Genomic DNA, 13,611 nt, shown 5'->3' with positions numbered 1-13,611 from the left:
CCATGGAGTTCATTTTATTTGACCTCTTAAAAATAAGTTTTTTTTTTTTAAAAAAGCAAAGTTAAACAACAAAAAAATAGTTTTAGCAATCTCTTAAAATATTTAGATGTAAGGAATGGTTCTACAAAGAAGGGACCTCTTGGTTTTGATTGGCAGGAGCAGTAATTTGGCTGTATTTAATTTGTATTGTGTTAGAAAAGAAAGCCAGAGTGAGCTTCCCTGATTCCTGCTGTTTTATAAGCCCTTAACTCCATTGAGCTACATCAGCCTTACTTTTGAGAGACCTTTTTTAATGTTTGGTTTTTCTAAACTTTCTTTTAGTGCTAGCCCTCACTAATTGTTTCCTTATGGCAGCTGCTTATGATTTAAGACTGATCATGGGTACATATAGTCCCTTGTCCAAGGCTCAAACTGACATCACAAGAGAACTTATAGTTACAATCTTACTACAGAAAATGTCTAGAAAATAAGAGCTGTAAAAATTAGTTTTGCAATAAGTGGGGCTGGTTTTCAGATTTTAAGTTTGTGTTTATACCGACCCCCTTTTCTGCTGGATTTCTTTTAATCTTCAATACAAAACGGAAGGTGTAAAGTCTGAAGCTATAAATCTGTTTATAGCTATAATTCCCTTCCCTGGCTTAGCAGAGTTTGACACTATAATAAACACGGTTCTTCTGCAGCAACACTGAATCTGGTTCTTGTATAATTCTTTTGTATGTTGCTGCTTTGAACACTGAGTTTTATAGCATTCTTCTCTTTCTGGGTGTTTCAGTTCGGCAAGAATTGAGCACCTACTATATGCCAGGGATGACTAGATAGTTCTAAGGCCTAAAGTTTAGTCTTGTTTCGTCATTAAAGTGATGTGACTAAAAGGACAATGAAGTGTTTTTGTCTTGCTTTGTTTTGTTTGGGAATAGTCCTTGAACACTGAAGTAAATTATATTAAACCTGTGTATTCTCTAAAAGTTTTTGATCATTCACCTCATACATTTCTCACCACATTGCCTTTTGAGTTTAGGAAATCAATATGTTTACTTTCTTAATCCTCAGGTCAAGTATTTGAAAAATAAATTTTATTTTGTGTTTTCCATGATTTAAATATTTAAAATATTGAGTGTGTGCTTCATAATCATTACCATCGGTAAATCAGGCATTCTACAAGTTTCTTTGTGGACAGTGTTCCATTTTAGCTAAACAGTAAGCATTGTTTTCCCCATTTTACAGATGAAGAAACTGAGGCTCAAAGAGCTTAATGAACCTGCTAAAGATCACACAGGTGATCACAACCAAGATTTCAGTCTGGATCTGTTTTACTTCAAACTTTGAGCTCTTAATCACCAATATAATTCATTTTATGAACTTTATTTTTAAGTAACTCCCCCAAATTATACTTTTCCTTATTATTTTTACTCTTTTCTGAAGCATTTTAAAAGAGATTATACATAAATCTACACATACACACACACACACACACACACACACAGAGTGACCTATGCCTGTATATAGGAATGCCTACATTTTTACATCAGATTTTCCATAAAAGGTTTTAAACTTCCAAATTACTAGCTGAAGTTATTTGCAAAGTTGGGAGTCTATGAAACAAACAAAAAAAAGATTGATGATTTGAGGAGGAAATGTCCCTAAAAATATATTATGCTAGTAAAGCAGAAAATGATGTATATGAGTTCAGTGTTGAGGTGTATACTTCGAAGAATACACGTTCACATTTTAGTTAGAGGTGAACCTATGCTAAATGCATAAAACATTTTATTCAGAAACAAGGTAGATTTATCCACATGTAAATACTAGATTTTTCCATGATTAATACTATTTGCAATATGATTTTGTGTAGTGTCCAATACATGCTAAGAACCACAATACCAAATTCAGTTTCTTCATGCCTGTACGGTTTGAGTATCTATCTCAATTGGCACAGTGGGCCAAGTTAGTGGTAGAGTCAGGGAGAAGACGGAAATCTTACAATCAGCAGAATTGAGGCTTATATCCTACTTGAACAAGAGAACACTGGATAGTTCGTGTTTCCTTCCTCCCTGGGAGACTGTGAACTTTGATAAAGCAATGTTTGCAAGAGTGCCTGGGCACATGGACATCAAACATGCAGTGACCTCTGAGGTTGTGCTGGGCTCCCAGAGGACAGCTGTGCAGCACACTCTGACTTCCTTATCTTTAAAAGAAGAAGGAAATTATAGCTTTTAAAATATAGTAAGTCCATGTTCAGTTTACAGTGGAAAAAGTAGAGTGAGGGAAATGTACTTTGTTCATAAGTTAACATAGAAGGATGGCCTGTGTGTGGTGGCAGCACAGCATGGCGAGCGTACATCATCCATGCTGCTTTTACCCAAGAGTGATGACAGAGAATTCTCTCTCCTCTCTCTCAGTCTCTCTCTCTCTCTCTCTCTCTCTCAGCTATTTCTGATTAGGTCAGCCAAATCTGCCAGCCCTCTGTTTGGATTTGAAATGCATCCCTAAAACTAGATTTTACACTGGGCTCTGGAGCTACTGTGTTTACCAGGGTTGAACCAGCTTAGGCCAACACTTTTCTTCAAATGCACTGAATTGTGAGGTTCAAATGAATAGGACTTCTTAAACTATGTTGATCATCTGTCAATGGCCCCCATATTCAATCAGGTAGCCAGTCTTGTTCGTTCTGCCTCAGAAATGCCTCCTAAATCTAGGGCTTTCCCTGTGTCTCCACTGTTGTGATCTTAATTCAGATCTTTGCCACCTCGTTCTTGGACCAAGGCAACAACTTCTGAAGAAGAGCAGCATATAGTTCCATAAAGCACACTTGATCTCACAACCTCCTTGTTAAATTGCCAACAGAATCCAGCCCAGGAACCTGGGTATTGTTAGCCAGTCTTCCCAAATCTCTCTTTCCTGCTATTCCCCATCTCGACTCTCCACACCACATATGTTCTGACCACTCTGAACTCCTCATCTTTCTCTGATCCAGGACGCCTTCCACACATCTGCATGTTCATTCCTTCTGCCTGAACTGCCTCACTCCTCCCCAGTCCCCCTTATCCCTGGACAACTTTCAAGAGCCAGTTCCAATGTCATCTTTGTAACTCCAGCTCTCCTACCTTTATTCCTCTCTGTACTCCCACCACACGGCATTTACTCCACTAGTTGTAATTATATTTGCATGTCTGTCCTCCAGACTCAGAGCACACCGCCTGGCTGATATTTGGCCATAAATGCTTAGAAAATGAAACTAGCTTGTCTTTATAATTCTATAGTTATGAAAAGATTAATCAGAAAAAGGTTTGTTAGATTTCAGAAATAAAAATGATCTACACTTTTCTGGGATAGAAATGATGACCCTATTCTTATTTCAACAGCTGTGGCTGCCAAGAATTTCCAAGGTTTGCTCCTTTTCCATTTTTCTACCTCTAGCAAATTGAACTTTGTTTTTTGATTGCTGTCTTTTAAAAATCATTCCCTCTTTAGCTTTTGCCAGTTCAAAGGAAGCAAAATTTACGGTTCTTGTGAATAAAAGACCTTTACTGAGATATCCAACTCCTATGAATATATCTGTCCTTTCCAGCTATATTTCAATAACTTTTATGTAGATTGAAATCCAGTATTTTCCTGAATTGCATTTATTGTGCCTCTTATTCATTGTGCTTTTAATTTGCTTTTATCATTTAATTGAAATAGATAATAGAGCATGGAAAAAGAGCTAAAACCTTAGTTATTTGGACAGAAATAGAATTTGGGAGACTTAAATTGTTACAGACCCATGTTAAAGGCTTGTTACAAATAGGCAGTTACTGTAAGTTCTGTACTTGAAGTCATTTGAATAGGAGTTAATTTGAAATTTGCCAGTGAAATTTGTAAATACATTGGTAGTAAATGAATAACACTCTAACAATGCTCTAAAAGAAGCGCTCCAACTACTGAGTAACAGCACTAATAATAAAGACTTTGTTAGCACCTTCAAATTGTGTGTGATTAGAGCTAATTACATAAAACTAATTAGAAATATAATTTCAAATAGTCTTATTTATTTATGAAAGTGGACATTATAAAATATCTGACTGCAACATACTAGACCAGACAAGAAGGACAGGAATCCCAAAAGAAGCCTTCTACGAAACTCTGACTCACTATTCACATATTTATAACCAGTAATTTTACCATATTTCTTTCCCACTGATCTCAACCCAGTTTTAGCAACGGGCTTTTACTTTCAAATAGTTACCAACCAGCCATTGACACTAATACCTGAACAACATATATGTCCACTAAATATTAGATTGTTAGCTTGGTGTAGTTGGAAGCAGCAAAACACCATTGTTAAATACTCTCTAATTCAAATAATTCATTAATTTGTATAGCTGCCTATCCCAAGCATAGGGGGGTGGTTTTCTTGCAAGACAAAGAAAGTAACTTAAATCATGACCCAGCTTTAAGTTTAAAAGTTAATAATCAAAGATACCTTTTTTTGATTATAATATTTTGACTGAAAAAGAATCATGGCTCCTAAATTTTGAAATACTGTGTTTATTAAGGTAACATTTTTCTACATGTTCAACCCGTATTTGCAGTGAAGAGGGTCCAGTTTGAAAAAAGAGTGGGATTTCAGTCAGAGCAGAAGAAAACACCTGCCATTAATCCCGAGAGCACAAGTGCGGTCTGGAGTGTCCTAAGCAGCCGCCACAGCTGTGAATGGAGGCTGACCTCTGCTTCCGTTCTCTCTTGGGCTGGCAGGTGCCAGGACGCCATTCTGTCTGCTCAGAAACACCCCCTTTTGAAGCAGCAGTCTTTATTGCTCAATTGCAAATGCAGATTTTCATGTGTTCATGAATTAAGCATCCTTGCTTATGGCAAGCTGTCTTAGGGCTCTAGTGGACTAATGCTTTGGCATTAGTGATGGGACTGTGGGGAAAAGATTCCTCTCTGTCCTCCTTAAAATAGTTTCGTAAAAGCTTTGACCTCAAACATTCCATATCACCTAACTAAGTGCCTTCAGAGGACTGATACAATAAGAAGCTTGGCCTCTGAAATCTCACCAGCAAAAACAAAATGTTAAGAGGAGAAGCTTTTCCAGGGAGGGGAAGCTGGGGACAGGTCCACAGTAACTGTGAGTGACCTTACAGTAGCTGGATTTTCTAGGCGTCATTTTTCTTAACACTAGTATATAGAAGTGTCTGACGTTAGCTTTTCCAGAACAGACTGTTTAGTTTTTCTAAATCAGCATATCCCACCATATCCTCCACCAGTGCATAGAACATTGCCAAACTCTTTATAGGCGTTCACCAAATGTATATAAAAATCTAATTAGAGTTAAACAACATGCTACTTAATTAAATCAAGACTGGAATCACCATTGTATTTCTTAAACTTGAGGGTTAGTATCCTCTCCTTCTTTTCTTTGGGTTTCCTCTTTCCCACCTAAAATAAAATCCTACTTGTAGGGCATTTGTGAGCATTTTGTGTGTGTTAAAAATGATCAAATAAATTTCCTAAACAATTTTACAGAGGTGTGCAGACTACTCATTACTCACTACTTGATTCACTGAAAACATTAATAAAAATGTTAAGAAAAATCATTTTCTTAGCTTCCCTTTTTTTAATGGCAAAATTATTTTGGAGGGTAAGAAAGAAAAGAGTTTGTCTAGTTGATTCCATTACCCTAGCCCCCTCTCTGTCTCCCAGATTCTCTATAATTCCTCTTTCTCTGATTTTGAACTTGCGATCTTGAGGCCACTGTCCATGACACCATGAAAAATGCAACCAGGGGGCATTTGAGAGCAGGCACGAGGTACACGGATAGCAGCCTCTCTGAGCATCTAGTTCTGGAACTGCATCCCAGCACTTAGCATCCCTTAGACTGCACTCAGTCACACCGATGAGGTTAGAGTCCTGGCTAACTCACTTACAAGAGGCCTAACCTTGATAATCTTTGAGTTTTATTTCTGGCATCTATAAAAGGAATATCATAATAATTTCCTCGTTAGTTTGGGAGAAGATTAAATGCAGTAACAGGTGAAAGTTCTTAGTTGATGGCAAAATACACAAAATATGACATAATGTTGTCGCTATTATTAATATCATGATAACCTCACAACTGTTACCAGACATGCTGCAACCGAGAATGGGAATTTGGTACAGTTCCTCTGTAGCTGGTATTAGCAGCAGATGTTTTGGTAGGTGGAGCACTCCTACATTCCCACCTGAAGTGACAAAGCACTCTCCACTGGGAACTCAGAAGCAGTACTTTGCTAGGACCTTGGCTTTACTCCTGTCTAGACTTGTCCTTGTCCCCCAACCCTGCCAAAGACGAAGGTGAGAGATTGAAGGTAACTCTGAAAGGCTCCAATTCCTCAGGTAGGCTGAGCCCTGAGACATGACTTCATCTTCAAGAGCCAGAAAAAAATATATTGATGCCTCTAGAGTTCATATTTTCTGCTACTATTTCTGTCCAAAGACAAAGAAAATCTTACTATGGCTCAAGAATAGAAAGCTGCCCAACAAAATAGCAATTCCTTAAAAGATCCACTTATGAAAGGTCATCTGATTTATGACAAAGGTACGGTGTACTATGATGAGGAAAAGAAGCATTTTCAATAAATGGTGTTGGGTTAATTTGATATCCACATGGGAAGACAAAGCATCTTGACTTCGACCTCACATCCTACCCAAAATCAATTCTCCATGAATTCAAATCTAAATATGAAAGATAAAATAATAAAGCTTTTAACTTTTAGAATAAACATAGAAGAACCTCTTTATGACCTTGGAGCAGGCAAAGATTTCTTAAGTGGAACAATAAAAGAGGTAACTATAAAGAGAAAAAATGTTAAATTGAGCTTGAGAACTTCTGTTCATCAGAAACACCTTTAAGAGAATGTAAACACAATATGCAGCATGGGAGAATATATTTGCAATAAATATACTTTTGTAACAAAAGACTCATTCAGAATATGTAAGAAACTTTCATCTATCTACCTATCAATACAATGTATAATATATAAAGAACCCTAGTAAATAATAGGGCAACTTAATAGAAAATGATATGAACAGATACTTTATGGGATGCAAAATGGCCAGGACATTTATTTAAAAAGAGTTCAGCTTAATTATTGGAGAAGTACAAATTAAAACACAACGTGAAATTACTACACCTCCCACCAGAAAGTCTAAAATGAAAAAGATGGAAAATACCAAGTACTGGCGATGATATAGGGAAACTGAAAATTCTCATACATTGCTGATGGGAGTATAATTGCTAGAACCACACTGAAAAACTATTTGGCAAAATCTACTTAATCTCAATGTATGTGTATTCTCTATAACATAGCAGTTCCACTCCTAGATATACACCCGACAGAAATGTATACAATTTTTCACCAAAGGATATCCCTGGGATGTTTTTAGCAGCACTATTTGTATAATCAAGACCTTAAAACTCCTGGAAACAAACAGCCATCAACAGTAGGATAAATAAACAATGCTTCACTCACACGGTGGACTACTAAAACCACACACAAAATTTGGCATGAATTTCTCACATGCTAAGCAGAAGAGACTAGACACATGATGGATGGTTCCACTTGTATTAGTACACTTATATAAAGTACAAATGCAGGTAAACTAATCTATTCTGTCAGAATAGTGATTGCTGTTGGTGGTGGGTAGTGACAAGGAAATGGCACAACAGGAGCTTCTGGGTTTCTTTAGTGGGGTTCTACCTGCATTAAGTGTGTTCAGTTTGTGAAAATCAATTCAGCGTGATATATACTTATGACACATATACTTTTATGCTTATATATGTGTGTATATATATACACACACACACATATGTGATACCATTTTCACATTGTAACCATATTATAGTTTAGAACCTAAAATTCCTTGAGAAACTTCATTGACAGCTGTAAACCTGTGTCCTTTGTATGAATCTTGTGACCAGTCTTAGCTGATCTATTCAAGCTACAATGTTTTTTCAATTTACTAAAAATTTTTTTCTCTTTATTTCAGGGCCCTCCTGGTCCAAAAGGTGATAAGGTAAGAAAATATGTAGCAGAAACAAATTAAGTTAGTGGGAATCCATACTGGCATGACTTATACTATGTAATATTTTTATCTTTTTAATGAGCATTACCTACAGACTTTGTGCTAAAACTATCTTCTCATTTTCCAACTCTACAGGGAGAACAAGGTGATCAGGGACCTCGGGTAAGTTGTACTCTTCCAGTCCTGGGCAGAAAATTACTTTTCAGCTCCAAACTCATTGCATTAAAATAGCCCTGGCTTCACAACTGTGTTTTGTCATGTGGTTTAGTAATGGCTGACAAAAATACAATACCACTTATAACTGAAATAGTCTTAATTATAACTAATGTTTATATCTTGTTGCATTATCTTAACTTGATACCTGTAAACAAGAGACTCTGCAATAATTAGCCCTACTCATTAAGGGCCAGAATCACTACTAAAAGTCAACAACAATCACCTTTCCATTGGCTGTTGGGTCCTTCAGATTTGTACGCTCTGTTTTGTAATATAGAGGTCATGTGGACTCCTATTGAATATTTCTGCAGTTAAACTTTATGTGCTATTGCATAAATATGTTGTATTATAGACAAAAAATATTAATGCATTTTATATTTTAATTTTTCATCATAAGTTTGAATAATATTTTTTGAATTTTTAATTCTTTGTAGATTTTTAAGCAGATAAAAGGTATAATATAATTTAGTATTCCAAAGAGGAGGGGCATTCTTTTATTCTTCTCAACTGTGGCTCTTTTAACCATTATAACACAATGGTGAATGCTTTGTTATTACCTTGGTAGTGCCAAGTCCTCTGCTTCACATCTGTGCCTTATTACCCAAATGTTCAGACATACTGTTCCAATGATGTAGTGGCTCCGTGCAGACATACCTCTCAATTTTCTCATGTCACTATGCACAAAAGCGAGTATTTGGTTGAAGAGGGTCATTTTTTATAGTGGAAAAGCACATTTAAAACTTTCAGGTTGAAAACAGGCCCTGTGTATGCTTTTTGTAAAATGCACTCTGTGGGGTTAATTACTGAATTCATTTACACTGTAATAGAGGTTTTGTTGCAAAAGATGTAGTCAGTGCAAACTTGAAAAGTTTAAAGTCTTATCCCTCATGTTTATTCAACTAGGTGAAAGTTATGCTGTGATTTACTTTCCTTTCTATTCTTTTCTTCAAATAGAAATAATGATTATGCCTCAGAGCATTCTGTTTCCCGTGGTAGTTATTCTATCTGATGACTAGTTAAAAGCTCATCTCAGTGGTCAAGAAGATTAAACATTATGATATCTGTCATGGATGCAAATAGAATAGAATGATCATAACCTTAAATGGTTAGAATGTAGCCACTTACTCTGTATGTGGTGATTACTTCACATGGCATGTCTCCATGTACTGAGTATCATTTCTTTCTACATGCAATATCAAAATCACTCAACTTGCCCTTTCCAGGTAAGAGGGAAACTGTTTCCATTCTGAGAAATCTTCTTTTGGCAAAGGAAGTCAAGGGGTGGTTCACAGCTTAGCTGTCATCAGTATGCATGCAATTCTCATTTTCAAAAAGGTGTGTTGGCTTTCATCGTTCCAAAAAGTGATGATTGATTATAAAGTGAGGCCAAATTTTTAGGATGAAACCCGAAACCATGTGAAATTCACCTGGTTTCATGTTGCATTACAAACTAAAACTTGGACCAGGTTCTTCGCAAGTTTGGCCAAAGTTCATGAACTACTTTAACAAACCCAGACTGCCTTTCATATAGATTTCAGCCAGTTTTCACACTGACTGGGGCCAACTTTCACACGATTCAGGGGCCACTTAGCATTTCAGATGGAAGTGACAAAAATTGATACCATTTTCTTCTGGATTTTTCTTTGTATTGAAAGAATTTGGATTGAATTAATAATGCCGGATGAATCTTTATGGATAAAAATTTAAATGTCATGGGAAGTACATGTGAATGTGAGAATGAAAACTTATCGAATTGCCTATCTTTTCTCAGATTCCTAATTTAGAAACAAGGCAGATCACAGTGATCTTAGAATTTTAATACAAGGATTGTTAGCTACTTATTAGGAAATTCACATATCAAGATAGAAAATGAAGATGTTATATTTCCAGAAAAGTCATAAGTTAGTTAGAACTGGAAAACTCTTCAATTTTAATAAAAATTAACTTTACCCACATCCTCCATGGGCACACTATTCCAGCTGATGCTGACAGAGGCTTTCTTTTTTCAAATGTAGATCTTTGTGTTTAAATACCCTGTCTATTTTCACCCTATCATAGATTTTGAATTCCACTTTTTATCATTTGTTCCAAGTAATTTATTTCTTTTCATAATTAACAATTTGATCTTCAATCATTTCAATTCTTTGTTAGCTGACTTTCCATTATGGGATCTATACTGTTTTCTTGAATGTGAGATCCTTTTTGAATTTTTGGATGCCCAAATGCCAGACAGGAATATATTAAGCCATAGTATGTGAATCAAAGGAGGAAAAATTTGAAGATAATATAGAAATTAAGAATATGAAATTATCTGGAAACACTGGGACATATATTTATCCATATATATATTTGGTTTGTTTTATTGGAGGGACATAATTAGGTTTATTTATTTATTTATTTATTTTTAATGGAAGTACTGGGGATTGAACCTAGGACCTCGTGCATGCTAAGCACACACTCTACCACTGAGCTGTACCCTCCCCTATCCATATATATTGAGCATCTACCATGTTCCAGATACCATGCTTAATACTGCAGAGACTATATATAAATGTGTTCATTTCTCTTTCTCTCTTCTACCACCACCAAATTCAGCCTAGTAATATCTCATGCTCTTGATCACTGCAGTAGTCTCCCAATTCATCTTGCTTCCACTCTTATCCTGTACAGTCCATTTCCTAAACAGCAGCCAGAGAACATTTTATGCTATAAATCAGATTATGTTACTCTCTGATTTAAACCTTAGAATGAAATCCAAACCACTTTGCTTGGTCTCCAAGAACCTTCAAGATCCGGTCCTTGCCTACCTCTCCCTCATATCACACGAGTCTTCCCCTCCACCCACTGCACTCCAGCCACATTGTCCTCCAGGTGTTCTTTAAATACAGCACACTCCCAACTTGATGACTTTCCATTTGTTCTTTTCTAGTCTTCTTGTGATTGGGTTCTTCTTATCATTGAGATTTTATCCTAAATACCTACTTGGTGAAAACTTCCTTATTCTAAACCCAATCTAAATCTGAGATTATCCTATTTTATTTATTTATTTACTTGCTTCTTATCTGTAAAACATTCTACTCCTCAGAACTTAACTCCATGAGAGCAAGGACTTTGTCTTGTTCAAGCCTCCAACACCTAGAACAGTGAGGAGTCAATAAATGTTTGTTGAATAAAATAAAATATTATTTCATTATTATTTCTCTCAAGGAGCTGATAATCTCATGGGTGCCTGAATAAGAAAACTATGTGGTTGTATGTTATATGCCTTAAATAGCTCTAAGAGATGCTAGATAAGTGAACATACTTCCATTTTAAATAATCACTGGAGACTGTAGAAAAGGTAACACTTGAGCTAGGATTTGATAAATGGGTAATCTTTAAAAGATAAAATGAAGGACAATAATATTGCATTTGCCAAGGAAATGGGTTAAATATAGAAAAATTGTATCATATATGGCTGAAATTTTTTATTGAAGTTATGGAACATTTTGAAGTTCTTGTGTGGCGGACAATAAGGAACAACTGAAGATTGTTTAGTATATAATTTGCTGTATACTACCACCAGACTACTTGGTGTTATTACCAAATGTTCTTTATGAAAATCTATACTGTAATAGTGTCCAATATGGAAAGAAGTTCAAAGAGACTGAAAGCAGGGATACCAAATAGGGCAGAAAACTATGTCAGTCATCTGGACAAGGTCATGAAAGTCTGGGCTATAAGGATAATATCCAGTCCTCAGTGGAGAGGTGAGCAGAGGGGATGGGCTGGCTCAACCTGGAGCATCAGGTATCATGGAGGTGCAAGCCATACTGAGCAGAAAGTTCAGTGGCAGAATGAGAAGCTCAGCAGTGGAGAGGGACTAAATTGGTGAGCCAAGCAGAAGTTCCAAAAGGGTCACCAAAACATTAGAAAAAAGCTCTATGTTTTAAATGGTGTTGAGAAGGGAAGTTGGATCATCTCACCAATAGGGTTCACCACAAATACCAAGCAAAAACCTGGGCAAAGAGGGAGAAACAGGGACTAATAGAGGAGAAATCGATAAAAGTGAAATCTTGAAGTGGAAGGTGAGAGATGAATTTGATCTCTCTTGGATTTACATCCAAAATCTGTGACCATGGGTGGAGTCGTGACCACATTAAATTTTAAAAAAAAAAAAAAGAAAAGGAAAGACAAGGATGCCCACTATCACCACTCCTATTCAACATAGTCTTGAAAGTCCTAGCCACAGCAATCAGGCAAGAGAGAGAAATAAAAGGGATTCAAACTGGAAAAGAAGAGGTAAAAGTGTCGCTATATGCCAACGACATGTTACTATATGTAGAAAACCCTAAAAGGTCCACACAAAAACTACTAGAGCTGATCGAAGAATTCAGCAAAGTAGCAGATTACAAGATTAACGTTCAAAACTCAGTTGCATTTCTTTTCACTAACGATGAATCAACAGAAAAAGAAAGTAAAGAAACAATCCCCTTTACAATAGCACCCAAAGTAATGAAATACCTAGGAATAAATCTAACCAAGGAGGTGAAAGAATTATACACAGAAAACTATAAACCATTGATGAAGGAAATTAAAGAAGACTTTAAAAACTAGAAAGATATCCCATGCTCTTGGATTGGAAGAATCAATATTGTTAAAATGGTCACACTGCCCAAGGCAATCTACAGATTTAATGCAATCCCTATCAAATTACCCAGGACATATTTCACAGAACTAGAACAAATCATAATAAAATTCATATGGAACCATCAAGGATCTAGAATCACCAAAGCGTTACTGAAGAGAAAGAAAGAGGCTGGAGGAATAACTCTTCCAGACTTCAGACAATACTATAGAGCTACAGTCATCAAGACAGCATGGTATTGGTACAAAAACAGACATATAGACCAATGGAACAGAATAGAGAGCCCAGAAATGAAACCACAAACTTTTGATCAACTAATCAATGGAATAAAGACAGTCTCTTCAGCAAATGGTGTTGGGAAAACTGGACAGCAGCATGTAAAGCGATGAAGCTAGAACACTCCCTTATACCATACACAAAAATAAACTTAAAATAGATCAAAGACTTGAACATAAGACAAGATACAATAAACCTACTAGAAGAAAATATAGGCAAAACATTATCTGACATACATCTCAAAAATGTTCTCCTAGAACAGTCTACTCAAGCAATAGAAATAAGAGCAAGAATAAACAAATGGGACCTAATGAAACTTACAAGCTTCTGCACAGCAAAGGAAACCATAAGTAAAACAAAAAGACAACCTATGGAATGGGAGAAAATTTTTGCAAATGAAACAGACAAAGGCTTGATCTCCAGAATATATAAGCAGCTCATATGACTTA

General features: G+C 36.1%; 1 protein-coding gene across 1 annotated transcript in view; it reads left to right on the top strand.

Annotated features, from left to right (window-relative positions):
• Positions 1 to 13,611, top strand: part of COL25A1 (collagen type XXV alpha 1 chain) — a 418,027-nt gene that overhangs the window by 255,787 nt on the left and 148,629 nt on the right. Inside the window, 2 exon segments of the mRNA XM_032461611.1 lie at positions 8,008 to 8,034; positions 8,179 to 8,205. Of these exon segments, the coding sequence (XP_032317502.1) occupies positions 8,008 to 8,034; positions 8,179 to 8,205 (54 nt within the window).

The sequence above is a fragment of the Camelus ferus genome, chromosome 2 (assembly GCF_009834535.1).
Source record: "Camelus ferus isolate YT-003-E chromosome 2, BCGSAC_Cfer_1.0, whole genome shotgun sequence".
NCBI lineage: Eukaryota > Metazoa > Chordata > Mammalia > Artiodactyla > Camelidae > Camelus > Camelus ferus.
Note: the sequence above shows the minus strand (reverse complement) of the source record. Positions and strands in the feature narration are given on the sequence as shown.